At 39.2% G+C, this 27,506-nt stretch overlaps 2 protein-coding genes across 4 annotated transcripts in view; one reads left to right on the top strand and one right to left on the bottom strand.

Moving 5' to 3' along the window:
- Nucleotides 1-363: 363 nt before the first annotated feature.
- On the bottom strand, nucleotides 364-2,399 carry LOC136874492 (probable palmitoyltransferase ZDHHC24). The gene has a single exon (XM_067148122.2). The coding sequence runs from the start codon at nucleotides 2,289-2,291 to the stop codon at nucleotides 1,443-1,445; it is 849 nt and encodes a 282-aa protein (XP_067004223.2). The 5' UTR covers nucleotides 2,292-2,399; the 3' UTR covers nucleotides 364-1,442.
- Nucleotides 2,400-2,752: 353 nt separating this feature from the next.
- The window catches only part of LOC136873760 (DENN domain-containing protein 1A), a 257,596-nt gene continuing 232,842 nt past the window's right edge, over nucleotides 2,753-27,506 (top strand). For all 3 annotated transcript variants that reach the window (XM_067146947.2, XM_067146948.2, XM_067146946.2), the window contains exons 1-3: nucleotides 2,753-2,887; nucleotides 26,373-26,531; nucleotides 26,823-26,960. In XM_067146947.2, the coding sequence (XP_067003048.2) occupies nucleotides 2,871-2,887; nucleotides 26,373-26,531; nucleotides 26,823-26,960 (314 nt within the window). In that variant the 5' untranslated portion in view covers nucleotides 2,753-2,870. The remainder of the gene's footprint in view (nucleotides 2,888-26,372; nucleotides 26,532-26,822; nucleotides 26,961-27,506) is intronic.

The raw sequence follows: 27,506 nt of genomic DNA, 5'->3' as shown, positions 1-27,506 counted from the left end.
GGCAAAGGTACTTGCCCCTAAAATCTTTTATTCAGACTTTCCTCTGGTATTATTCTTTAAACCCAAACACAACTTTATTCTGTACTACTGATTAAGTCCTCTTCACATGGCTCATAATTTGCACATATCTCAACTCTTTCACCCCATTCCTGGAAAGGGAACTAAGGCTATACCAAACTGACAAACTATGTCAACATATTTTCCAGTAAATTTCTCTTTGGGTTTCTTTCTCACGTTGGTCTCAATATCATTAGGTCTAATTGAAATCCTAGTTATGACAAACATAAGGAAACTGAACATCTCAAGAGAATAAACGTGTCTACAGGTAATCAAAATTATTTCTGGAAAAGTGTCCTCTTTCAGGTTATTACGATGTGGTACTGTTAACACTTCACCTCCAATGTAATATAGCTTGACAACACAGTTGGAATATTGTACTCCCTTTGCAGGAACAGATGGAAGTATTATTGTAATCTCCATATTCCTGATAATACTATGACTTAGCTGTTCCTCATTTTCAAGACCAACTGCAACTAGGTAAACAGTAGTGTTTAAAATCTGGCTTTCAGTAGGCTACCAACCAGAACTAAACAGTACCGGTACGCTAAGTCTGACTTCCAACACTCAGAAAGAGGCTACAGCTTGGCCATGGTATCATTTCTCTAGAGATATGGACTGTGCATTGAACGTATGTGCCTCAATCTGTATAACAAGGGGTCAACACTACCCAATATCTAGACTGCCTCGAGACACCTAGGAGGTGAAAACTTGACAAGTCAACATGCATTCACAGCCTTAGAGCCTGGAAGATTACAGTTTTCCAGTAGAGAGTAGTCGTGACAGCCTACATCAGTCCATTTTATTTTCAATGAATATGAAACTACAGAAATGCACCAGTAAACACTGTAACTAATAGATTGATGATGAAAACCCCACCATTATTTCAGACTTGGATCTTTCATTCTTCAGCAGGCCCTAAAAAGCACTTACTGCCCAGTGTTTCTCTCTACTTCTTTTTTTTCTTCCAAAACAGGAAATTCTCTGATAACACCTGTGTAGCATACTCCCTAGAGAGCATTTTGTATTTTATGAACATGTGAAAGGCTGAGCAGTACAGATGTATCACAAGTCTATTAGAGAGCTAGAATTCCTAGTAAGTCAAAATTATAACTTACCTAAAATATACCACTAACTTTAATGGTAATTATACTAAAAAACATGCTCACAAAAATATCATCTGGTAAGTTAATACATTCCAGGCATTTGAACATTAAGGATTCTTGGCATATCAGTATTAATCAGAAAAGTCATCAATGGGAAGAATTAAAATAAAAAAAATCCACATATCCTCCAGCAGACTATATAAGCTATGTACTAAATAGAGGTACTGTATCACAAGAAAAACGTGCATCAACATTAAGAACTTTAATGGGCCTATAATATTACCTATTCTTTATGCCCTCTGTTCTAATCAAATTATTAGGAGTCCATTTAATTCCATCGTGAGGTAACTCCGATACAATGAATGGAAATAACCAAGCTATGTACCATCGTTTTCCAAATACAACTTTTATATTTTCTTTTTTACCAAGATCATAATCAGCGATATGATGATTCTTCTCATACGTAACGATTCCTTTCAGGACCAAATCACCATGAAACCACAGAAGTGCACCAGTAAACACTGTGGCTAATAGATTGATGATGAAAAGTAGCAAATAACATTGCTTTTCAGATGCATCCAGATCAAAAATGATCATAGCCAAAGGAAATACGAATTTTAACAATGTCAGTGGAGATGTAAAATCCAGTATATTCCACACAAAAAAGCAGTTGAAGTAGGAGCTATATAACGCTCCAAGAAACACATACAGTACGAACACGATGAAATAACGATGGTTAAAATGTCCGATACAGCAACCAGTAAACATACAATGATGATCGCGTTTTAAAATGCAGGTTTTACAGACATCACAATGCCAAGATCTGGGAGGTGCAATAGTTTCACAAACAGAACAAAACCTGTTATTCGGTTCAATTGTGGATGGCATGAGTTCCCCGTTGATGCTAGAATCGGCAAGGACTATAGCTAAGAAGTTACTAGTAATATTCACCATGATGAAGGTACCACAGATAAAATGTATTATATACCAAAACGACATCGGTGTATACATCGCAGGCAGAACAATAAATAGTTCAAACCAATAAGTAGAAGGTACCATGAAGAGCACGAAAAAGAAGGCTCCACAATCTGCTGGAGTTCTCGGCAGAAATCTCTTTCTTATTTTCATTTCAATAACTTACAGTTCACTACTGTTACTACAATCAAGTGCTACACGTGCATTTGATTTATCTATGATAGTTTCCTTCTCCAGGCATGCATTCAAACCACGCCTACAGCATATGGATATGAATAAACAACAACATATCGGACTAGGAGATTACAAAGGAATACTCCCGTATCACCATGTGGCATAGGTAAGAAATGTATAATTGTTCATTATTACCATCATTCGAGGTAAGAACAATTGTAAATCAGAGAGAGAGAGAGAGAGAGAGTCAAATTTCTAAGAAATCTTTTCCAATCTATCTTTCATATTAAATTACTTTCTAAGGTTAATTTTTGAATGTTGGTACATACCATTTGGAATTTGTAATATAATCATTCTTTAATATTATGACCTCTTTGCTTCGGATTTTCGCCACTCATTTGTTCATCAGCTATGTTCGAACTTCTACCACCAGAATGAGATAAGGACGTTGTCAAAATGGGAAGTGTCATATGTGAGGTTCAGTACTTTTGATGTTAGTGAAATAGTTATGGTACTTGAATTAAAGATGTTCAGATTTGTAGTGTTCTCCAGAAGAAAATGGGGTCTCGATTAAGGTATTCCCTGTAGTTTTTGTTGTATTAAGTACGTGATAATTAACGTTACGGCTTTGACTACATGTTGTGAAGGAATGAGTGCCCCCAATTTTATCATAACATTTGGGGCATGAATTATCCCACGCCAGTGATTTGTTGTTACGTATACAGATGCCATACTTAATCTTCATTTTTTTACAATATGTTGATCTCTTCACGAGACGTGTGCATGGTTTTATATTACATTCCCTTAAATTTTTTTAAATCGCATATTTTTGTTAGTTACACAGGGGGTGGATATCTTTTACTGTCTTATGCTGAGGCTGCACGGTGAGGCGTACACATTAATTGCAAAATACGCGCACTTTTGATGAAGAATAGCTTATTTAACAATGTAATGCCTAGTTAGCCAATTCCTGTTCCTAGCTGATTATAAGCATCCTTCACTCCCAGTATCCCATCCTTCTGCTTAGTGGAACAGGACTTATTATTCTCATACTCGGCTGCAATGATATATGAATGAATGTCGACCGGAAATTTAGTCTTTCTGTCTGTATCGATTCATCTGTAATAAACACAAGTGTGATGTACATTAATAGTTTGTCAAAAATCACATTAGTTCTAATGTGACCCAATATTTATTTATTTAGAAGAATAGCACAAAATATGCATGAAATTCACTCCGAACAAAAAACTTGGTCAGAGAGACTAGTCTTTTGCTACAAAACATTGCATATCTACCACACTCTTTGAGGCATAATTTGCATTGACACTTTGGAGATCGCTCATAAAAATCGTTCCTCATACAAATTTTGTGGTGAAAACCGTGGACAGCAAATCGTGTAACTGTATGCCTCAGCTCGTAGTTGGCATTAGTCCATTCTGTCCATATCATGGCATCTGTGCCATAAAAATCTGACCATGTTAGGGATTTCTTTTGTTTAAGGTCATGCAAGAGGTTCTCATACTCCTTGGTAGATGACAGTTCCAGCTGATGGCGTAGTTCCTCTATGTAAAACCTTTTTCTCGTTAGCTCGTAGGTTAAACGAGATGGTGTATATTTTGAGATGCAAAGCACTTTCTACAGATATGTAGTTTTCACCCTTTCAGTGTCTTTCAGATTGGTTTTTGTGAGGTGTCCCCATATATATTTCAATCCATATGTTAGTACTGGGGTTATTTTGGCTCTGAAGATCTGCATGGATGATTTGAGAGATATTGTGTTTATGTACTGAATGTCGTGCATTGCTCTGATAGCTTTTATAATCCTGTCTTTTATATGAAGGCTGAAAACGTTCTCATGTGTTTGGAAGATATTTAAAGTTATTAACTTTCAGGATCGGTATTTCATTTAGATATGTCTTCAGAGGCCCACTTCCCTCCCTTCCTAAATACCATATATACTGTTTTGGATGAGTTTATGCACATATCGATAGTTTAAGGGCTTCCTATATGCATTGTCTTGAGTTAGACACCAACATCATGTCGTATGCATAGATGTACAGTTGTGCACCTTCCATGCTTATGGCATCGGCCACATCGGCCGTGGCTACACTGAACAGTACGGGACTTAGAAGATCCCCTTGGAGGATGCCGTTCGTTTGCGGTATTCAGTCTGACTTCGTGATGTTATCAATCTCTACATAATTTACGCAGAGAATGTCATGCACAAGTCTTGTCATGTAGTGTTCTTTCAAGTTTTACTTGACTGTTGATGCAATCGTAGCCATGGGACTTCCAATTTTATGTGGAAACTGAACTGTAGGTATGGTACTTTTCATTGTACTGTCCGTCATTGTAGGTTCATTTATTCTTAACAAGTAGGAGTGTAAAACTAGTGGGTTTGTGTGTGTGTGTTAAATTATCGCCAGTGAATGTATGCCTCACTTAGCTTGGTATAAATGATTAGACTCTTCAGATGTGTATGTGTGTGAAATTACCAGCATTGATCTGTTTATAGAATATATGCCTTGCTTAGCTTTGTAAAAGGGATTGAACTGTGTTCAGATGAGTGTGTATTTATCTCCATTCACTTGGTAAAGAGGTTAGACTTTGTTCAGACGTTTGTATACATTTAAATTTCACAGTTTGTTTTGACAAGTAGCTTCTGTTGAATGCCAGGGATAATCATTGTCTGAGAGTTTTTCTGTAGTATGTGGTTTTACAGTGTTGCTTAAACAAAAACATAGTCTATTATACCAGTATTCTCTAATACCAATTATAATATCAAGTGTTTTAATATATTTTGTGTTTAGAGAGATTTGCATAACAACCTTTGGTAGTTGCATAACAGTGGAGAGTTTTATGCATGTTCTGCATGTTCAGTTAAGGTTATTATTCGTGTCCTTTTTCATTAACATACCAGTACGTGTATAAAAATTCCTTTGTCCTGCATTTCCAGATAACTCTTTACTAGGTATTGGAAGTACATGAAATATGTTATGTTTACCTTTAAGAGTTCATGAATTTAATTTCTGGGGTATAAATATTGAGGGGGGGGGGGCATATATGCAGATGGTAAACACCTCATATTTTACAGTATTTCATTAGTAATTATACGTGTGTAGCCTAGGCCAAATATCATCTATAGGTATTTATATTGTTGATCAAGGGTAGTCCTAAAGTTTTGTTTGGTTCTTTTAAATTTGTATCAAAATACCAAATTTCTCATACTACTATCTCTGCTTTGTTTGATAATCCTTAGAGAAAGAATACCTAGCAAAGATTTGTTAGCAAGTCATTGGAAAGAAATGTTGTTGTAGGTAATATACTTGGGATCCTTGTGTTCATACTGTGTACTCTGTTTGCATATAGCAAAGCAAAGTCACCTCCGTTCAGGCCATGAAGGCCCTTGGAGGAGTGGGAGGTAAAGGCTTCCACCATTGTTAACCTCAGCACGTGATGGGGTAGAGTGGTTAGCTCTATGCCCGGCCGCCTTTGCCCCCAGGAATTAACCATTTTTGGTGTAGATTGAGGGAACCTCAGGGTCATATACACTTCCGGAAGTGGAAATCTCCTTTCTTAAATTTTACGACTTCCTGACGGGGATTCGAACCCACGTCCTTCCGGGCGAACCGAGCACGCCTTTACCGCCTCAGCCAGGCAGCCCCTACTCTGTTTGCACATACTGGGATATATTCAACTCGCATGATAACTTAGGCTACATGTAACTATTCAGAGTGAAGTAATAGTAAATATATTATAAATAATCGTGATGGCTGTAAGTTTTAAGGGACAATACAACTGCAAACCATTCCTTCTTAAACTGCTCAAGTAGAAAAACGTACTTCAAAGAATGAAAGTGTCTTCTACAAAAGAAAGGAAAAGGCCATAAATGACATAAACATTAAAATTGCTTTGTCTCCCAACCTCATTAACATTGGGGTCAGGAACCGACCAAGGATGATCAGATTTGAAGGATGAAAGTGAGGAGAGCCTGAAATAAATGGGAGCAGTGCCATACTCAGTTAGGGGCTCTGTGGTCACCATCCCTTGCTCTCAAATTGGGAGCCCCTGGGGAGGTGCCACTTTTGATTGCATCTTATGACAGGCAGGAGATACAGTCGTTATATTCTATACACCCATATATAGAAGAAATAAATAATTCTATAACTAAAGGAAAACAAAAATTATTTTATGTCTCTTTAAATCTTATTTATTAGATTTATGAGAAGTGTACCCTTGGCAGTATGACTATCCAGTTAGAACATTTGCTTACGTTAACTAGGATTCAGACTGAAGCTGAAATAGTGAGGAGTTGTGGTGATTTTTCTGATCTGTTAGCCTACATCTAACAGTAACTTTAATTTTAAAAAATGTTAGATAGAATTGCTGACTGTTCCGGGGTTATCTGTGGAATGCAGTGGTGAAAGAAGGTGCTGATGGGAATGGGTCTATCTACGATAGATTAACTTAAAATGTAAACAAGTTTATATTTCTTTTCAGATCTCAAACATAACAAAATTCTTCACTAGGTGAAAAAAAAAGGTCAGGTACAAAGCAATTTTGATACAAGAATAGAAAACTCCAAAATAGGGAATTTACCAGTTTTGAGCTTCAAGCTCCAAATTTACAATTCGCAAATGTTACGTTTAGTTAGGTATCTCCCAATACACAGTGTTCATGAGCACTTGGCTCCAACAGTAACAATTTACGGTCTTCGAAAGACACCATTCAAAATTTACACAAATCTCAGAAAAGAGCTTACATGCTCTACAAATTCAACAAAGGAGACTGCACTCCTAATTCCTTACAGCTTACTCAAGGTAACTTTGCATAAAACTTTACAATCTCTGGCCTCTCTAGGTGCAGCCCACAATTTACAATTCCATGTGGTTTACACAGGGGTATCTAGTACCCATGCTACTGGGCCTTCGTGAAAAGAAAGGACAGGTTAATATTACTGGCCCAAACTCAAAATATATGGAGGCGTACACTTGCGCTCCTTGAAAACCAGGTTTTTATAACCCTACTTGGGCTTGTTGCCGGATAATGCAGAGGCTCCCACACTACTGAGGTGACTAGAAGAACAAGTTACTAGGTAATTTACAGGAGAAAAACAGTTACAAAATCATAGACACCTTAAGATAAATTGAAGGGGAAATCGAGAGGGTAACGCACTCTCTATCCCCGATTTACAGTTTGTCTTTTATGGAATTTTACATTAGCCAAAAGAAAGTTTACATTTTAGAAAACAGGTGGTTACATAGTAAAGGATCAGAACCTTCCCCTCAGGTAAGTTTGCGGAGTAGCTACCGAGATAGAAAAAATGGTGGCCATTACCTGGGCTGATGTTCTGCCTGCCGAAGAATGAGGCACCCCGTCTCCTGTCTTAACACACACAATCAGTAATTCGACGATCAGTAAGACAAGTTAGCTCGAAAAAGCCGCACCTTTTATACCCGAGTGCAAAGTTCGAGAAGGCTCTGGACGAAATCCGGACACACCCTTTCATTCTTATTGGCAGAATAAAAAGCTACAAGAAGCCTCTGATTGGCTGAAAAATAAATACAGAAAATTTCTTATTTGCCAGACTCAAAAATGGCAGGATGAGAAGGAAGTGTTGCAAACCTTGAAGTACCAAAATAAATGAAAATTAATTCAGTTGCGAAATCTTATAACCACAAAACTTCGTTAATTATTCCGTCTTGCGCCAGAGTGCATGACCTCAGTTTTTATAGTAGAGACATCTATGGAGAAAAGTTCAAACTTCTTGATGTACACCAAAACAATAATAATAATGTTATTTGTTTTACGTCCCACTAACTACTTTTTAAGGTCTTCGGAGACGCCGAGGTGCCGGAATTTAGTCCCGCAGGAGTTCTTTTACGTGCCAGTAAATCTACCGACACGAGGCTGTCGTATTTGAGCACCTTCAAATACCACCGGACTGAGCCAGGATCGAACCTGCCAAGTTGGGGTTAGAAGGACAGCGCCTTAACCGTCTGAGCCACTCAGCCCGGGTACACCAAAACAAACAAAAAGAAATTCAGTCAGTTAAGGAAACTTTAAAATAACATACTACTCAGTTATTCAGTAGTGACATCTTCTGGACAATGTCCCAACTTTATGCATTAGCAGTTTCAAGATTCATCTGGTAGATAGTGTTCCTTAAGGCGCTTCTTTTAAATGTGCGGGATTGAGGTGTACCTCCCGCTGCACTAACTACATATTATAATGCAATCAGGAAGATGGATGCTGACATTCTGCGAGTCGGAGCGTGGAATGTTAGAAGTTTGATTCGTTGTGGTAGGTTAGAGAATCTGAAAAGGGAGATGGATAGACTAAAGTTAGATGTAGTTGGTATAAGCGAAGTACATTGGCAGGAAGAACAGGATTTTTGGTCAGGCGACTACTGAATTATCAACACAAAATCAAACAGGGGAAATGCTGGAGTTGGTTTAATAATGAATAAGAAAATAGGGCGGCGGGTAAGCTACTATGACCAGCATAGTGAAAGAATTATTGTCGTCAAGATAGACACCAAACCAATGTCCACCACAATAGTGCAGGTCTATATGCCTACTAGTTCAGCGGATGATGAGGAAATCGAAAAAATATATGAAGAGGTAGAAGATTTAATACAATATGTAAATGGTGATGAGAATCTGATTGTGATGGGAGACTGGAATGCAAAGGTAGGCCAAGGAAGGGAAGGTAATACAGTAGGAGAATTCGGATTGGAACAAAGGAACGAAAGAGGAAGTCGGCTGGTTTAATTCTGCACTGATCATAATTTTGTCCTTGCCAATACCTGGTTCAAACACCACAAACGACGGCTGTGTACGTGGATGAGATCTGGAGACACTGGAAGGTATCAAATAGACTTCATTATGATTAGACAGAAATTCAGAAACCAGGTGTTGGATTGCAAAACTTTCCCAGGAGCAGATGTGGATTCTGACCACACAACCTGTTGGTCATGAAATGCCATCTGAAGTTGAAGAAAGGAATGAATGAAAAAAGGTGGGATCTAGACAAGCTGAAAGAAAAGAGTGTGAGGGATTGTTTCAAGGAAGATGTTGCACAAGGGCTGAATGAAATGGCTGAAGGAAACACAATAGAGGAAGAGTGGATAGTCATGAAAAATGAAGTCAGTAGGGCTGCTGAAGAAATGTTAGGAAAGAAGAAAAGATCAACTAAGAATCAGTGGATAATTCAGGAGATACTAGACCTGATTGGTGAATGACAAAAATACAAGAATGCTAGAAATGAAGAGGGCAGGAAAGAATACAAGTGATTAAAGAATGAAGTGGATAGAAAGTGCAAGGTAGCTAAGGAAGAATGGCTGAAGGAGAAGTGCAAGGATGTCGAAGGTTGTATGGTTGTAGGAAAGGTAGATGCTGCATACAGGAAAATCAAGGAAACCTTTGGAGAAAGGAAATCTAGGTGTATGAATATTAAGAGCTCAGATGGAAAGCCACTTCTGGGGAAAGAAGACAAAGCAGAAAGATGGCAGGAGCATATCCAACAGTTGTATGAAGGTAAAGATGTAGATAATTTGGTTCTGGAACATGAAGAGGCTGTTAATGCTGATGAAATGGGAGACCAATTTTGAGGTCAGAGTTTGACAGAGCTGTGAGTGAGCTCAATAGGAACAAGGCACCTGGAATTGATGACATTCCCTCTGAATTACTGACTGCCTTAGGAGAAACCAGCATGGCAATGTTATTCCATTTAGTGTGTAAGATGTATGAGACAGGAGAAGTGCCATCCAATTTTCGTCAGAATTTGTTATACCTATTCCCAAGAAAGCCAGTGATGACAGGTGTGAAAACTACTGCACCACTATTTTAGTATTTCGTGCCTGCAAAACTTGAATACGTATTATTTACGGAAGAATGGAAAAACAAGTTGAAGCTGAGTTGGGAGAAGATCATTTTGGCTTCAGAAGAAATGTAGGAACACGTGAAGCAATCCTGACTTTACGTCTGACCTTAGAGGATCAAATCAAGAAGGACAAGCCCACTTACATGGCATTCGTAGATCTAGAAAAGGCATTCGATAATGTTGATTGGACCAAGCTATTTAAGATTCTGAATGTGATTGGAATCGGATACCGAGAACAAAGAATTATCTACAATCTGTATAAAAATCAGTCTGTAGTGATAAGAATTGAGGGCTTTGAAAAAGAAGCAGCAGTCCAGAAAGGAGTGTGGCAGGGCTGCAGTTTGTCCCCCCTCCTTTTCAATGTTTACATAGAACAGGCATTAAAGGAAATCAAAGAGGAATTTGGAAAGGGAATCACAATCCAAGGAGAGGAAATCAAAACCTTGAGATTTGCCGATGATATTTTATCTCAGACTACAGAAGATCTCGAAGATGCTGAATGGTATGGACGAAGTCTTAGGTAAGGAGTACAAGATGAAAATAAATAAGACCAAAACAAAAGTAATGGAGTGCAGTCAAACGAAGGCAGGTGATGCAGGAAATATTAGATTAGGAAATGAAGTCTTAAAGGAAGTAGACGAATATTGTTACTTGGGTAGTAAAATAACTAACGATGGCAGAAGTAAGGGGGACATAAAATGCAGACTAGCACAAGCAAGGAAGAGCTTTCTTAAGAAAAGAAATTTGCTCACTTCAAACATTGATATTGGAATTAGAAAGATGTTTTTGAAGACTTTCATGTGGAGCATGGCATTGTATGGAAGTGAAATATGGACGATAACTAGCTCGGAAAGAAAGAGAATCGAAGCTTTTGAAATGTCGTATTACAGAAAAATGCTGAAGGTGAGATGGATAGATCGAATCACGAATGAAGAGATACTGAATCGAATTGGTGAGAGGAGATCGATTTGGCTAAATTTGACAAGAAGAAGAGATAGAATGATAGCACACATCTTAAGACACCCAGGACTTGTTCAGTTGGTTTTTGAAGGAAGTGTAGGTGGTAAGTACGGTAGGGGTAGACCAAGGTATGAATACGACAAGCAGATTAGATCAGATGTAGGATGCAATAGTTACGTAGAAATGAAAAGATTAGCACAGGACAGGTTGGCTTAGAAAGCTGCATCAAACCAGTCTGTGGACTGATGACTCAACAACATTTTAAAAATACTTTTTTATACCTTTAGCATTTTCTTTTCACTTATAACAAATGGTCCAACAAGAATAAGACGGTGCCAACTAACATAGTTATCATACTACCTATTAGTGAGGGCCGATGACCTTCGATGTTAGGCCCCTTAAAACAACAAGCAGCAACCTATTAGTGATGTTCAAACTACAGGAAATGTCTTAGAGAAAAATAAATATTCATAGAGTTGCTTAAGAAAACCTTGTTATGACAAAGCGTGGGTACCATAAGATAGACAGTTTGGTGTGGTTATGAACTGAAGAGGTAAAAAGGAGAGTCCTTGCAAAGAAGAAAATCTATCAAGCAATCCTAGAGTCAGGAATAGAAGAACATCTGAAGGTGTATTATGAAGCCAGAAATGTAGCAAAGAAGGCAGTTGCAGCATCCAAAGCAGCTCATCACAATGAAATGTATGGGAAAGTTGATACACCAGATGGCAAGTGAGGCATCTACTGCCTAGCCAAATGGTGGCACAGAAGTACAACTTACATTGAAAAGTTCTGTGGCATCAGTAATGAGAACAGTAAGCTCCTTGCAGACTGGAAGAGGGTATTGGAACGGTGGAGACATTACTTTCAGGAAATTAGTAACAGAGAATTTCCACATTCCCCAATTGTGCAGCCAGCACCAGTTCATGGACCTATTATGCAATTAATATAGGCAGAAGTAATGAGAGCCCTGGGCAAGATGAAACGGGAAAGCAACTGGACCAATGACCTGCTCGTGGAAATGTGGAAGTCTAAATACTGGGATCCCACAGAATGGTTGGCAGGTTAATTCAACAAAATCATTGAAGATGGAAAGGTGCCAGCTGAATGGATATATCGTTGTCATCGCTGCAACTCTTATCCAAGTAAACATATTCTTGAGGAGTTTACATTTTCACACCCACAATGCTTGGTGAATGTGTTTCTTGGCGTGAAACATACTTCCACACAAATTATATGGAATAGCTGGGGGAGGGTGGGGCTGAGCTTGATGGAGCTTCCATGCTTGTCGTCATTCCTCTTCAAACACTGTAACTGATGTAGAAACAGTGTGGCACCAAAGTGTACGATTCTCAGCAAGCATATTTCAGGATTGAGTGTTAATTCCAGCTCTTTTCATAGTATGCTGTAACTGATCCTTGAAACGCCTCAAACCAAGAAAATAGCCGCGCGTTTTGGGGCACGTATCTATCAGCTTGCATTCGGGAGATAGTGGGTTTGAATCCCACTGTCAGCAGCCCTGAAGATGGTTTTCCATGGATTCCCATTTTCACACTAGGCAAATGCTGGGGCTGTACCTTAATTAAGGCCACAGCTCCTTCCTTCCCACTCGTAGCCTTTTCCTCTCCCATCATCACCATAAGACCTTAATGTATTGGTGCGACGTAAAGCAAATTGTAAAAATGAAACGCCTCAAAAAGGCTCCACAAAGTCTTGTGCCAGAGCAGAGTTCACCAGAAAGTTGACAAGGAATCCTGGTTTCACTCATGCGTCGGACGTGCCCTGTCCATCTGAGACGGTGGCCAATGATAGTAGCCTCAATGCTTATAGCATTCACTTTCTCAAAAACTGCAAGGTTGGTGACACAGTCCTCCCATTTGATGTTCAAGATGGATCTTAGTTTTTGCAGATGCAGGTGCTCTAGCTTTTTTTATATCCTGATGGTAGAGGGTTCAAGTTTCACAACCATAAAGCAGTGTCGACGTGAAATAATGAAATGGCGTTTAGTTGCGGGAGTGTCCAAGGACAAGTTCGGCTCTCCAGGTGCAGGTCTTTTGATTTGACTCCTGTAGACGACCTGCGCGTCGTGATGAGGATGAAATGATGATGAAGACAACACATACACTCAGCCCCTGTGCCAGTGAAATTAACCAATGATGGTTAAAATTCCCGACCCTGCCGGGAGTCGAACCCGGGACCCCTGTGACCAAAGGCCAGCACACTAACCATTTAGCCATGGAGCCGGACAGTGTTGGTATGACAACAGCATTGTAAACCATGATCTCTGTATGCATTTTAAGATCCTTATTCATGAAGGCACGACTGTATAAACGTCCAAATGCTGAGTGGTCAGCACCAATTCTCTTATCCATTTGTTGAGTGGATACTTTCTAGATTTAAGAAGTGGTCGACCTGCTGCAGTAGAGTATCTGCAATGGAGATATTGAAAGGTGGGAGGTTCGACCCAGGTGCAGGCTGTGCGAGTACTGGTTTTTTAAAACATTAATGAAGAGACCAAAACGATCATTCTTGAAACAACTGATGGATTGTTGTAGCTCATCAGGTGTGAGGGTAGGTATGGTAACGTCATCTGCATTTTGCAATTCCGTAGCAGAGGAAAACTTAGGAAGCTTTTGGGAGCGAAGTCTAGCCAGATTGAACAGTCCCCCATCGAAGCGATATCTGACCTTTACACCTTGGTGTCTGTAGATGTTCCATAAAGTATGGCAGCTTGATAAAGAGCAAAGAGTGTTGGAGCAAGCATACATCCCTGTTTCAATCCATGAGTGATTGAAAATGGATCAGAGATAATATTTTGACGATTTGTCCAGACGTGTTATCATGTAGAGCCTTGACCAGATCTACAAACTGCTGTTGACAGCCAAAGTGTTTCAGTACTGTCTAAATAGCTGGTCTTGGCACTGCATCGAAAGCCTTTTCCAGGTCATAGAACACTAGGTATAAAGGAGTCTGTTGCTCTTCGCATTTTTCCTGGATTTGCCTTGCACAGAATATTATATATACTCTGCCTCTGGACATTTGAAAACCGCACTCGACTTTGGTAGGATCCTCTCAGAAATAATCTGCAGATGATTGAGCGAAATTCTAGCAAGAATTTTACCTGGTATAGATAGCAATGATATAACCCTGATAATTGCCACAAACAGTGCGATCACTTTTTTTGTAAAGAGTAACGATAGTGGCATTTTTTAAGTCGCCAGGTATTCCATATTACAATGATTAGCGTATGAAGTCTGGTCTTTAGAGGGAGGCCTCCACTTTGAATCAATTCTAAAGGAATGCTATCTTGGTCAGGAGGCTTGCCAGGTTTCAGTTTACTGAGAGCAGCTTTGAATTCCTTGAATGTTGGTGGGAGAGCCATCTATGGTTGTTGGGGTGTAGAGACATATCATTGAGAAGAGTGGAGAAATGTTCTTTCCAGCAGTCTAGGATTTCTTGACTATCAGCAGCTTTCAGTGCTCTGGAGAAGGAGCGAGTTGGGCCATATAACTCCTTTATTCCTGCGTAGAAGTTATGCAGGTCTCGGGCATCAGACGTACTTTGCAGTTCCTGAGCTTTCTGCTGCCACCAGTTGTTCTATAGGGCTGTGTCTCTTATTTGCCCCTGACATTTACGCTTGTTTACTTTTTTGTGTTGACTGGAGCATTTGCCAGCATGTCAGAGATCATGTTGTGGAAATTCATGGTAGTGAGACTATCCTGAAGTGTACATGTATCAGACTGCTGCCTGGACGGGGTTTGAAAATGCCTGGATGGTTTACTGTAAAGACTGATCTTAAATCAAGAGTATAGTAGCTCGTGATCCATCCAGCAATCATCGACATTTCTAGCTGTCCTGGTGATAAGTAAATCCTTATCACATTGTCGAGTACCGGGAGAGTTGGCCTTGCGGTTAGGGGCGCGCAGCTGTGAGCTTGCATCTGGGAGATAGTGGGTTCGAACCCCACTGTCGGCAGCCCTAAAGATGGTTTTCCGTGGTTTTCCATTTTCACACCAGGCAAATGCTGTACCTTAAGGCCATGGCCGCTTCCTTCCCATTCCTAGGCCTTTCCTATCCTTTTTATCATTAGAAATTTCATTGTTTGTCCTTATTGAACTGAGAATTACATTGAATAAACATTACCCTATGAAAACTACATTAAAATGACACATAATAAAACCTCAGTGAACAAGTTAAAAACTTGTGCATCAAAAATATAGGGTTTTTATATCGCATACAATTTAATATTTATCATGAGTTTTATATAATTTGCCTGTTTTCCGATTTCTTTGTACAGCTGAGGATGATGCAAAAATGCATCGAAACTAGTACTGAATATAATTAGAATGTTGTAATTACATCTATAAACAACATTATTATTGTATTGAATAGGTGGACATTAAAAGTTTATTCATTGTCTTTCCTATCCCATCCTTGCCATAAGACCTATCTGTGTCGGTGCAACGTTAAACAAATAGCAAAAAAGAAAAACCCTTGTTGAGTGATTATGTAAGCAAGGATGTGCCAATGCTCAAAGTAAGGGTGCATTCATGTGGTCTTGAAGCAATTAGGTAGGCAAAACTGCGTATTAATTATGAAAACTTCATGTTCAGTACGTCGACCAAGAAGCAGCAATCTGTTAGCATTGCAAGTATAGAGTCCTTGTTTGCCTATCACATTTTCCCATAGTAGATTACAATCCTTCCCAACTCATTGAAGTCGCTTAGTAGGAAGAGCTTGTCGGCCCCTTGGTGTAGGGGTACCTTGCCTGCCTCTCACCCGGCGGCCTTGGGTTAGATTCCCAGCCACGTTAAGGATTTTTACCTGTATCTGAGGGCTTGATCGAGGTCCATTCAGCCTACGTGATTACGGTTGAGGAGCCATCTGATGGTGAGATGGCAGCTCCGGTCTAGAAAGTCAAGAATAACGGCATGGAGGATTCCTTCGTTGAATAAATATTTTTGTTTTATTTTACATTTCTTTTCCACTAAATTTGTTCAGACAGGATGTTTACCTAGTTGTACTTCCTCTTAAAACAAAAATCATCACCCCCACCACCTCTCTGATACTTCTCATGCACACTCGGTGTGATAGAACATCTTCATTAGAGCTTAATGTTATCAGCTGCTGCTTGGAGTTCTGAGCCAGCATACAGCGAGCCACCTGGTGACGAACGAGCTTACCGCTACAGTTCTCAAATGGTAAAGTATTCTTAAATTCAAACCCTCGTTATTGTAGAAGACTTCGTCGTGAACAGTCGAGATTTTCTTCTGAAGACCTGGAGCAGAGTTCTTTGTGAATTATAAAGAGGTTCACCTTGTTTCCTTGATGTGGCATAAGCCCAAAACCCATATCATGTCTAATTGAAGAAAGTGCCACTGGCGTGGTTTTGTTTAAGGTGGATCGTAGCTGCCAGGAAGTCACACGCTATGATTTCGGAATCATTCACCACAGCACATATGCATGAGCCGTGGTGTCAGACACCGAAACTGCAACAGACTGCCGCTGACTCGAGAAAAATTGAACGGCGCCTTCGTAGCCAGTCCGTCTGGCATTTTTTCTTCTGCTTTACTCGCCTTACCAAAGCCTATCTTCTCTGCCAAGTAAACCACTGAGTAATGGTATTTGAGCAACATTTCCTCTATAGATAGACCATCTGCCCTCCTAAAGAGCCTCATCTGCCCGAAGCCATTGGTCTCTTTAGATTATACTCTTATTTATCCCCGAGTCCAGGGCTGCCTCTTCCACCATCTCCACCGTACTGAAGTCCACCTTCTCCACCATAGATGCCATTGAGGTCTTCACTTGTAAGCCTGAGCTGGAACCCTTACCAGATGTTACACACCGGGTCAGTGTGTTCTGGGACCCGCATAGCCAGGGGCCCCACCCCCTGGGTAGGGCTACGTCTGAGAACGGTCCCTACCTGCTACCTGAAATGGATATATAGCACAATGGTTTTAATTTGGAAACAGAAAGGCAGTCCAGCCGAATACCCTATCGCCCAATATGCCTCCTCTCACATACTGTGAAGATATTAAAGTGTATTGAAAACAGATTAAAGGTTAAGGAAATTCTCCACATTAAAAATAACCTATGTGGATTTGTGTAAATTGGTACTTGTATGACTGGTTGTTTATGCTGATCATTTGCTGTTGGAAAATATTGTGAAAAATCAAAGCATTTACACCTTGCCTTTCTAAATCTGGAAAATTCTTATGATCCTGTGCTTCATGAGGTGATTTGGTCCACTCTTAAAAGCATGGCTTCTAGAGAGAATAATATGATGGGTCAAGGTCCAAAGGTCAAGTCAATCGGCTGCAGGCTTATCAGACAAGTTCCCAATATTGGTTGGAGTCCATCAGGGATTGGTGCTCCCTTCTCTGCTTTTCATCATAATTATGGACACTGTTAGTGAAGATATCCAGAGATCAGTACTCTTGACTGTACAGTATGCTGATATATTGATGACCACTGAGAGCAACGACAGTTTCAGCTGCATGTACAAATGTGGAAGAACTGCTTCGATGAATTTGGCATGTGGCTGAGTTTAAAGAAAACATATCTTACCACAGATCTGAACAAAAGACATGCTATTAACATCAACAGTATGGAATTACCAAAAACCATTACTTTTAAATACCTTGTCTCGATAACTGCTGGGGACGGGACACTTCAGCCAGAAAAAAAAAACCCACCTCATTGACAATCCTAGGTTTAAATGGTGGGCTATGACTGGTGTCCTCTGTGATAAGAAATTTCCAGACCCACTTAGAATAAAAAATATATCACTCTGTCATCCTGTCAGTCAGGCTGTAGTGTGCTGATTGTTGGTCGGTTACCAAGGAAGTGGAGCAATGATTTGGTTTGATGAAAATAGTAGTCACAGCAGCAGCAGCAGTAGTAGTATAATTGGATATCCGAAACTCCTCAGAAACATCCATTCCATTAGCTTTCCAAATATAACACTAAACAGTGTCATTAATCCCACTTCATTGACCGTAAAGAACCTTGGCATCGACCTAACAGATGCTCTGAGTTGGACTAAATACACAGCTACTACATGTAAAAAGATGTATGCATCACTACATTCCTTGAAGCAGCTAAAGAATTTCCTTCCTTTTAAATTAAAAATAAAGCTTGTCCAGGCACTTATATTTCCTTTACTTAATTACTTACTGAAGCTTCAATGAGCACAAAATGCATATGTCAGATTTATTTATAATCTACAATACGGTGGACTTGCCACTCGGACCAGGACAAAGCATCTCGTCTCATCCGAGCAGCCTCTATTTTTCAAGAGTAGAGTTCCCAGGTAGATTAATCTCCCCACCACCTCAAACCCAGTTACCCTACTCGTGTGGCAGGTTATTGTTCACTCTGTCCTCGAACATGACTTTTGTCTTGCTCTTGTTGCCATACTCCCTGCTCGTTCTTAGTTGATCCATGATTATTGCCAGCTCCCTGGCACTTGTCATTATGATGAAAATGTAATCGGCTTACCTCAGGTTGACCAAGCAAGTGGCCGTGCAGTTTGGGTTACATCGGCTTACATTCAAGAGATAGTGGTTTCGAACCCCACTGTTGGTAACCCTGAAGATGGTTTTTCATGGTTCCCCATTTTACCAGGCAAATGCTGGGGCTGTAACCTTAATTAAGACCACGGTTGCTTCCTTTCCGCTCCTAGCTCTTCCCTATACCATCATCACCATAAGACCGTCAGTGCAAAAAAAAAAAAAGGCAGATCAATCTGTATTGATGCAACGTAAAGCAAATTGTAAAAGAAATAACCTCAGGTTGCTGATCGTTTTGCCTCCCACTCTGAAGCCACCTTCCCATTCATCCAGGACCTTCCTCGTGATATCCTGAGAGTACATGCTGTATAGTATAAGTGGAAAAATACATTTCTTCTTCGGTCTGGAGAAAATTTTGTTGACCCATTCTTTGACTGTGTTATTAGTGTAGAGTGCCCTTATCAGGCATGTCAGATGATCTGGAACGCCCATGTTCCGAAGCATGTCCCACAAAAGCTCCCACTTCACAGAGTCAAACACCTTCCTATAGTCATCAAAGCACAAGAATGTCAGGATGTTTTACTCATGGGCCTTCTCCATGATCTGTCAAATGTTCAAGATCTGTTCCTTCATGCCCTTGCCCAGCATGAACCCACTCTGCTCATCAACTACTTGTGGTTGAAGGAAGGCTTCCAGTCTCTCGATGTTGAAAATAACCTTACTAGCCTGAGGGATCAGTACCAGTGTCCTGTAGTTGTTGTAATCTGTGGGAGCTCCTTTCTTCTAAACAGGAATGAATATTGACTTGCACCACTTACCTTCTCCCATACCTTCTTGCAGAGATCTAGTAATAAGTCTACCCCTTCTGTACCCAGGTGTGTTTCTGTGTTTCAGTACTGATTCCATCCAGACCAGAAGATTTGTTTTGTCGCTGGTGTCTGATTGCCTTCTCAATTTCTGATCTCAGGATTGAAGATTCCTGGATTTTCAGTAGGCCATTGTGGTTTCTGGGGTTCCTTGCCGAGTCCCTCTTTATTAGCATTTTGCAGTAGCACTTTCTCATCTTGACTGCTTTTGGGATCAGTTTTCTTGTCCCCATTTTGGTCACAGGTGATTTGCTTTTTAACTCTGAATTCCCTCGCTAGACATTTCACTTCACTAAATCTTCACAAGGTTCCTATGTGTAGTCCATTATCCAGTGCTGCTTCTTCACTAGTGTTGCGGTTTCACACTTCTTTGCAGCCTTCTCAATCCAGTTCTTTACTCCTGTCCATGTCTTCTTGATGTCTTGGGCTGCTTGTGGTCCGACTTTTTTTGCAGGTTGTGTTGCAGCTCAGCGGAGTTCGTGACACATAATCAGCTAGGGTGGCTAAAATTTGAAGAGAAAAGGAATATGAGTATGTATCATCATGCAAGCTTATAAACTGTTAACTACTTCAATACCAGCATACTTGGCACCCTTGTTTCATCTACTTTCATCATATCATAACCACAGTATACATTCTTGTTCAACTCCTACCCTTACTACCTTGACATTGAACTGCTGTATGCAGTCATTCATTCACTATCGTTGGCTCTAAATTTTGGAACTCTCTCCCAGAAGTTATTAGAACATCAAAATCCCTGAATGTTTTCAGAAGTGCTTGCCATGGTCATTTACTGGAGCATATCAAGTAACGCATTCCACATGTTACTGGAATGTATGTTCAGTGGGTGAAATAAGTATTCATACATTGCATGTGAATAAAAACACAAATACTTCATGCCCTTGTACATGAATTATATTTCTTAATGAAGTGTGAAGAACCATCTATGGATAGAAATTATGCTGTCTTTACAACAAAACAAATATCATTTTCTGTCTGCAAAATTAATTTTTTTTTTCTAGTAGCTTTACGTCGCACAGACACAGACAGGTCTTATGGTGATGATGGGATAGGAAAGACAATGAATAAACTTTTAATGTCCACCTGTTCAATACAATAATAATGTTGTTTATAGATGTAATTACAACATTCTAATTATATTCAGTACTAGTTTCGAGGCATTTTTGAGTCATCCTCAACTGCATAAAGAAATCGGAAAACAGCTTGTCCATTTCTTTACTCTCTGTTCCAACAATACCCACATTTTCTATGGGGTTGAGGTCTGGGGACTGTGGAAGTGTTGGAAGTTGTTCACAGGCATTACACAGCAGCCATTCTTTTGTTATACGAGCAGTATGCTTAGATTGTTGTCTTGTTAATAAACAAACGTGTCACCGGTTGGTGGGACGGAGAACTGAAACTACTGTGTGTTTGGAAATGTAAATTTTAATTTTTTTCAAATGTAACCGCGCGACTTAGAGCGCGTACATAAATAAAAATAATCATAGAAATAGAAATAATATAATACATAATAATATGAATAATGATATGACGCAGTGGCGGAGAATTCATATAAACCAAATACAGGGAACTCTTACAGGCCTAAAAATGAGAACTAAGACAGGATGTGGAACGTGCTGGGAAGCCCTACTGAGGTCCATAGAAACGTATGACGTTATGGGGGAGAAAAGATTTACAAGAAACACCCTCTAGCTCAACTATATTAAAAATGACAAGAAAGTTTTACAAAATACAGTTCCACGACACGGAAACAAGACATACTTAAGTAACTTAACATAAAACTTGTTTTAACAATGAAGGTGATGCTACATTAAAGGTATAGTTTAAAACGAAAGTATTTAATGGATGAAAGACTTGAAACTACGGCAATTGGAACCTAGGGTAAACTCGGACACATCACATTAAACTTTAAAATGACATTAAGCGAAGAAATAATGAAACACAAAAGGAATTAAACTAAATGAAACGAAACCAGAAAACATTGAGAATAACATTGCAAAAACACTGAAATAACACTTACTTCGGAAAGGCAGGAGTTCCCGAGGGCAGCAGCCCTCGAGCGCAAACGCTCGCTTGGGCGGTCGGATGGAAAAGACGCCGAGCTCACGCATCATTTTCCGAAGCCGGCCACAAGGCCGGAAATGGCCCGATTACAATCAACCAATAAGATCAAACTTACCCTAGATTCCTGGACCTTTTTGCCAATCGGAAATCTCGTTACCATATATGGTAATTTTAACATCGTTTGCAATTGCACAAGTTCTGGAACATTACGATTACAACACCAAAATTTCATCATAGGAAACCGCACGTGTGGTACAGGTACAGGATGCTCCAAAATAAATCACCTTACAAATTTTACAACAGATTACATAAAAACTACATTTAAAAAAATCACTTCAAAACACTTTTGCATGTTGAAATGTTCATACAGTTCAATGTTTCTTGATGTTTCCATAATTTAAAAAAAATTTACAAACATATTTCAGTTACACAAAATTCCAGTAGAGTCCAGAGTTGCAAAAAAATTTAAATCCTTCAGACAAATAAAAAAATTAAAATTTACATTTCCAAACACACAGTAGTTTCAGTTCTCCGTCCCACCAACCGGTGACAAAACGCATCGTCAGAATTTAATTTTGCAACACTGGCCAGCAAATTATGACGGAGTATGCTCACATACGCTGTAGCAGTCTTATTATTCTCAACAAAAACTAGTTCTCCCACACCAGCATAGCTCATGCATTCTCATTCCATTTCTGATTTCAGCATTGAAGGTTCCTTCTTTTTCAGTAGGCCATTGCGGTTTCGAGGGTTCCTTGCGGAGTCTCCGTTGAATAGGATTTTGCAGTACCATTTAGTGTGCAGGAATGGGATGTTGGTCGGGTGAGTTGAAGACTGTTGTGAAGGAAATAATAGTTTCTTTATAGGAAGAGGGATTTCGTTGCCGAAACATTGCTGAAAAACTGAACTTTTGCATGGTGCTGTCCAGTATGTTAGGAACAAATACAAACGAACAAGATCTGTGGCATCTGCCATGATTGTCAGTTGGTACAATGTTTGTAGGATCAAATTCTTGATTTGGTGTACACCACACTTATCACCTAACTGTCTATCATTGACAAGTAAACAATACTGTACATACATACGCATGTTTCAAGTGATTTGATAGAATCTGGGGATGTTGTTGTAGAATGAAACATGTCGTTCTTTGTATAATAGTGTGTATTTTTTACAGGCATGGTTATAGTGTTATAATTTATATTGAAATTGTTGTGTGTTTGGCAGACTGGAACGTTTTTTGTTACATTTACTAAGTCGACACTGGAAAGTATGGTTTCATTCTTAACAAACCACACATACTTTCGCCCATCGGATCCAAAGTCCGACTTGTTGGCTGAATGCTCAGCGTACTGGCCTTCGGTTCAGAGGGTCCCGGGTTCGATTCCCGGCCGGGTCGGGGATTTTAACCTTCATTGGTTAATTCCAATGACCCGGGGACTGGGTGTTTGTGCTGTTCCCAACATCCCTGCAACTCACACACCACACATAACACTATCCTCCACCACAATAACTCGCAGTTACCTACAGATGGCAGATGCCGCCCACCCTCATCGGAGGGTCTACCTTACAAGAGCTGCACCCAGCTATAAATAGCCACACAAAATTATTATTATCAGACCCAAAAAGGTTGAACTTCTTCTCATCTGTGAATATAACCTCCTACCAGTATTCCATGGGTTTGTTGAGATATGCGCGAGCAAACTCCAGTCTTTTCACCCAATTGCACTGGTTAATGAATGGTTCTTTTCTTGCCACTCTGCCTTTTAAGCCAGCTTTCTGAATGTATTTCCTTACGGTTTGAGATGTTACTTCCTTGCCTGTTGCTGTTGCGACGTCTTCAGCAAGCATTTGGTTGCTCACGCCAGAGTTCTTACATGCTTGTTGTGCTACATATAACGATTCTCGGTTTGTTAGAGCTCTAGGACATTCAGACCTTTGCACTTTTGCCGTAGATCTTGTTCACTTGTATTTGTTCCTAACATACTGGACAGCAGCATGTGAGAAGTTCAGTTTTTCAGCAATGTTTCAACAACGAAATCCCTCTTGCTATAAAGGAACTATTATTTCCTTCACAATAGTCTTCTACTCACCAAATCAACGTCCTGTTCCTGCACACCATTATTTTCGGACACTAATAGTGACTAATAGATACACGATGAATGATTTGTTTTCAGCCGTCAATGGGCGACATTTACGTACCATACATGACTATGATCTCATTGTATGAAAAAAAATTTTGTGTGCCATTAAACAATACTCAGTTATAAATCAAAGAATATAGTGCGTACACTCAATGTACATCACAATTAATTACAGTATGTCAAACAGTAGTGCATCTGTAGTGTTAGTATAAATTGCCTACCGATAATTGCTGTTTGTGTACCGTTTGAAACTATACATGTATGGATACTTATTTTACCCACTGTATGAATATCACAGTGGATGTTCATGAATAAAGACCTGACCGTGAAGACGAAACTCATGGTTTTCCACTCTGTTGTCATTACAGCATTGCTGTATGGTTGTGAAACTTGGACCCTTTACCAATGTGACTTGGAAAAGCTTGACTGTTTCCACCAACAAAAACTTTCATCCATCCTTAGGTTCAAAAGGTGGTGGTGATGATGATGTTTGTTGTTTTAAGGGGCTAACATGGAAGGTCATTGGCCCCAGGTTCAGAAGGGAAGACCATATCACCAACATTGCTGTTCTTGAGAAAGCACATGACAAGAGCATAGAATCCTTCATAATTGGTCATCAGCTTTGGTGGATTGGCCGTGTCTGTCAGATGAGTGATACTGGATATCCATGCCAAATCCTGTACGGTGAACTTTGTTCCGGCACCAGACTTTGTGGAGCCCCCATGAGGCGCTACAAGGACCAGCTTAAGCACACTATAAAGATGACTGGTCTCAATCCACAAACCTGTGACACACTTGCTCAAGACCATACAATTTGGTGCCAGACCATCCCTGCTGTTGTCAATCTGTTTGAAGGACAGCGAGATAGATGTAAAGAGGCCAGGAGGGAAGCACGAAAACTCCGTGCAGCACAACCACGCCCTTCAACAATTTTGTGCAATCTGTGTGGACACTTATTCAATGCTAGAATTGGTCTGTTCAACCTTCGAAAGTACATCCACAGACAGAAATGAATTTATTGTAGGAAGTTAATTACTCAGAAACGAGTTAAAGCTGCTGCCGATGAAAGCCACTAGCAAAAAAAAAAAAAAAAAAAAAAACTAATTTACAGTAATTGTTATAATAATTCAATATTTGATGGCATTTTGAGATAGGTCTACAAAAGCAGTTACATAATAAACCGGTATAAAATTTCTACTTGCTCTTCTGGAGAAAATTTTAATAAAGGCAAATGGGTTTACCTGTCAAAATATTACCATTCTTTGTTATTCAAAGTGTTATAATAACAAACTGGAAAGTCATGACAAATTTGAGGACACTACTGATATATTCTGCGAGAAAACCATATTTATTGTACTTTTGTGAATGTCTCTTATAACATTTAAAAGTACGTACAAGTAAATTGACAAAGATTGAGTCTTTTACCTGCACCAAGGTGATTCCCTCCCATTAAAACAATAGTCAGGCACAGCACCAAAAATACTAAACAGGAAGAAAAATGGATGTGTCTTACTGGATGCATAATAAGTACAGTTGATCAGAATATTGAATTTGTGGGTTAAGCAACATAATGAACATAGAGAAAACTTGGAGTTATTGTAGCCTAAATTTAGACCATATGAATGTAAATTGTAATAATTTCCTCTGAGATAAATATATTGTCAGGACAAGAGCAGAGCTTAAGTAATACTAGCAGATTTCTTATCTTGAGGTTTATTCCACGGTTAAATTATTTCAGAGGATCATAAGTTTCTATTGACGAACATTCTATTCTTTGGAAATTTTCACTATTCCTAATTTGCTTGTCCTGTAGAATTTTGCCCATTATCCATCTGACAGACTGTTACCACCACCATACCTGGATCTGTACATATCCAGAGATCTAATTTGTTCGGACCTCCATAATTAAAAAATGTTATTACCGCTATATTTCTATATGATAAAAATTTCTGTATCCTGATATACAGTACTTTACTTTGTAGTGGCAACCTGTAATTGTGGGAAGTCATTGATTCGTTTAATAAATATATACGGTGTATATATACTCTCTTAAGGCTAATGATGATTTGTTCGCAGGAGATGAGATAATACATCCCTTTTGCTTTAGGTCACCTCCTCCTATGTATATCGGTACCGGTATGTTGTTTCCTGTTCTCCACAAATTCTTGTTTTGCTTAACATTTCTTGTCATTTTGCCATTCTACAGTGGTAGTATTCCTATCTGTTCTGATATTCTGTCAGATACTTTTCCTTAACTGTTGACAGTGCACTCTTAAAATTATTTCATTCTTCTTCAGCATACCAGACTCCAGCCTTTGGTTTAGTTCCGAATGCCCCCTCCTGATATCCTTCTGGGGAGAGATGTATTCACTACTGCATATTTGTGTGGTGGTTGGTAGTGTAGCATGTTAGATGTAGATAAAGAGAAATATATTAAGACAAACACAAACACTTGGTTCCCGAGCCAAAGGAATTAACCATACACTTTCTGGGGAAAAAATCAGGGCTCTCTGAACTGAAGGCCAGTATGCTCACCATTCAATCAAGGAAACAGACAGAGTTTACCTATTCTTATGAGTGTTAAAAGCTTCTAATAATAAGGTACTTTGTTTTGCAGGGAAAAAATCAAACACATATTCCAGTGCTTTTGTGAAGTAGTCAACCCACAACCTGGAGGAAAAGATGCTTGGATTATTCAGAAATTTCCTGATTCATACAAGGATGAAGAGGTTCTCAAGTCTGTACCCAAGTTTGCTTATCCATGCGAATTTGCAAAGTAAGTTAATAACTTGAATGTGTCGTGTTTTTTGTTTGTAATGTTGAGGTTGTCAAATATAAATTTATTCTTATGCTTGTATCTATTATTAGAAAAGGTCAAATTAGATAACATTTCTATTATTTGTGAGGTCATATTTGTTAGATTTGTAGACTTCATACTGAACCCTTGTCACATGCTCCTTTCTTACATGGAACTTTTATTAATGGCATAATTTTCTTTATAGCTCATGAAAATGAGCTTTCATTGTAATTTGTGAAATTGAAAACAGGTGTATTTTTATCTTTGCAGTACTGTTGTTCAGCATTTCTCTTTCGTGCTGACCAGCATAGACTCCAAGTGGACGTTTGGTTTCTGCCGTCATGATCCAAAGACTGAAACTGCACTGGTGCTCTTGAGTTATCTCCCCTGGCATGATACATTTTATAAGCAAGTACTCCACAGTTAGCTTATTATTACTGGAACGGAAGAGGATAAGAGATTTTCTGTAGGAATATCTTTTATCATACAACATATTGTCCTTGTTAAGCTTCTTGCTGTAGTGCAGGAAGTGCATTATCATTTTAGGCTATTGATATACTCCCTCCAGGAAATAATAATATCTACTTTAGACATTTGCTTTTATTATTGTTTATCAGTCTGTACATTTATTTATTTACTGTATTTATTTATTTATTTATTTATTTATTTATTTATTTATTTATTTATTTATTTATTAATCTATTTATTTAACTCATTAATTAAATTATTTAGTTTGTTGATTTTATTTTTTTGTACTTGTGTTTTAAATAATTTTGTAGTAGGGTCTAATGCTATCTTTTGTGACAAGATTGTCCTTGGTAATTTGTATTGAATCTCCTGAACACGACCATGAACCTACTACGCTGGCGTAGCAGGGGGAGACGTGATACTCCCACTTGGCGCGTCCCGGGTGGCGGATAGGGGAGTCCTAATCAGCTTGCCAGTGGACTTGAG

The sequence above is a fragment of the Anabrus simplex genome, chromosome 5 (genome assembly GCF_040414725.1).
Source record: "Anabrus simplex isolate iqAnaSimp1 chromosome 5, ASM4041472v1, whole genome shotgun sequence".
NCBI lineage: Eukaryota > Metazoa > Arthropoda > Insecta > Orthoptera > Tettigoniidae > Anabrus > Anabrus simplex.
This window is presented reverse-complemented; position numbering and strand designations above follow the sequence as displayed.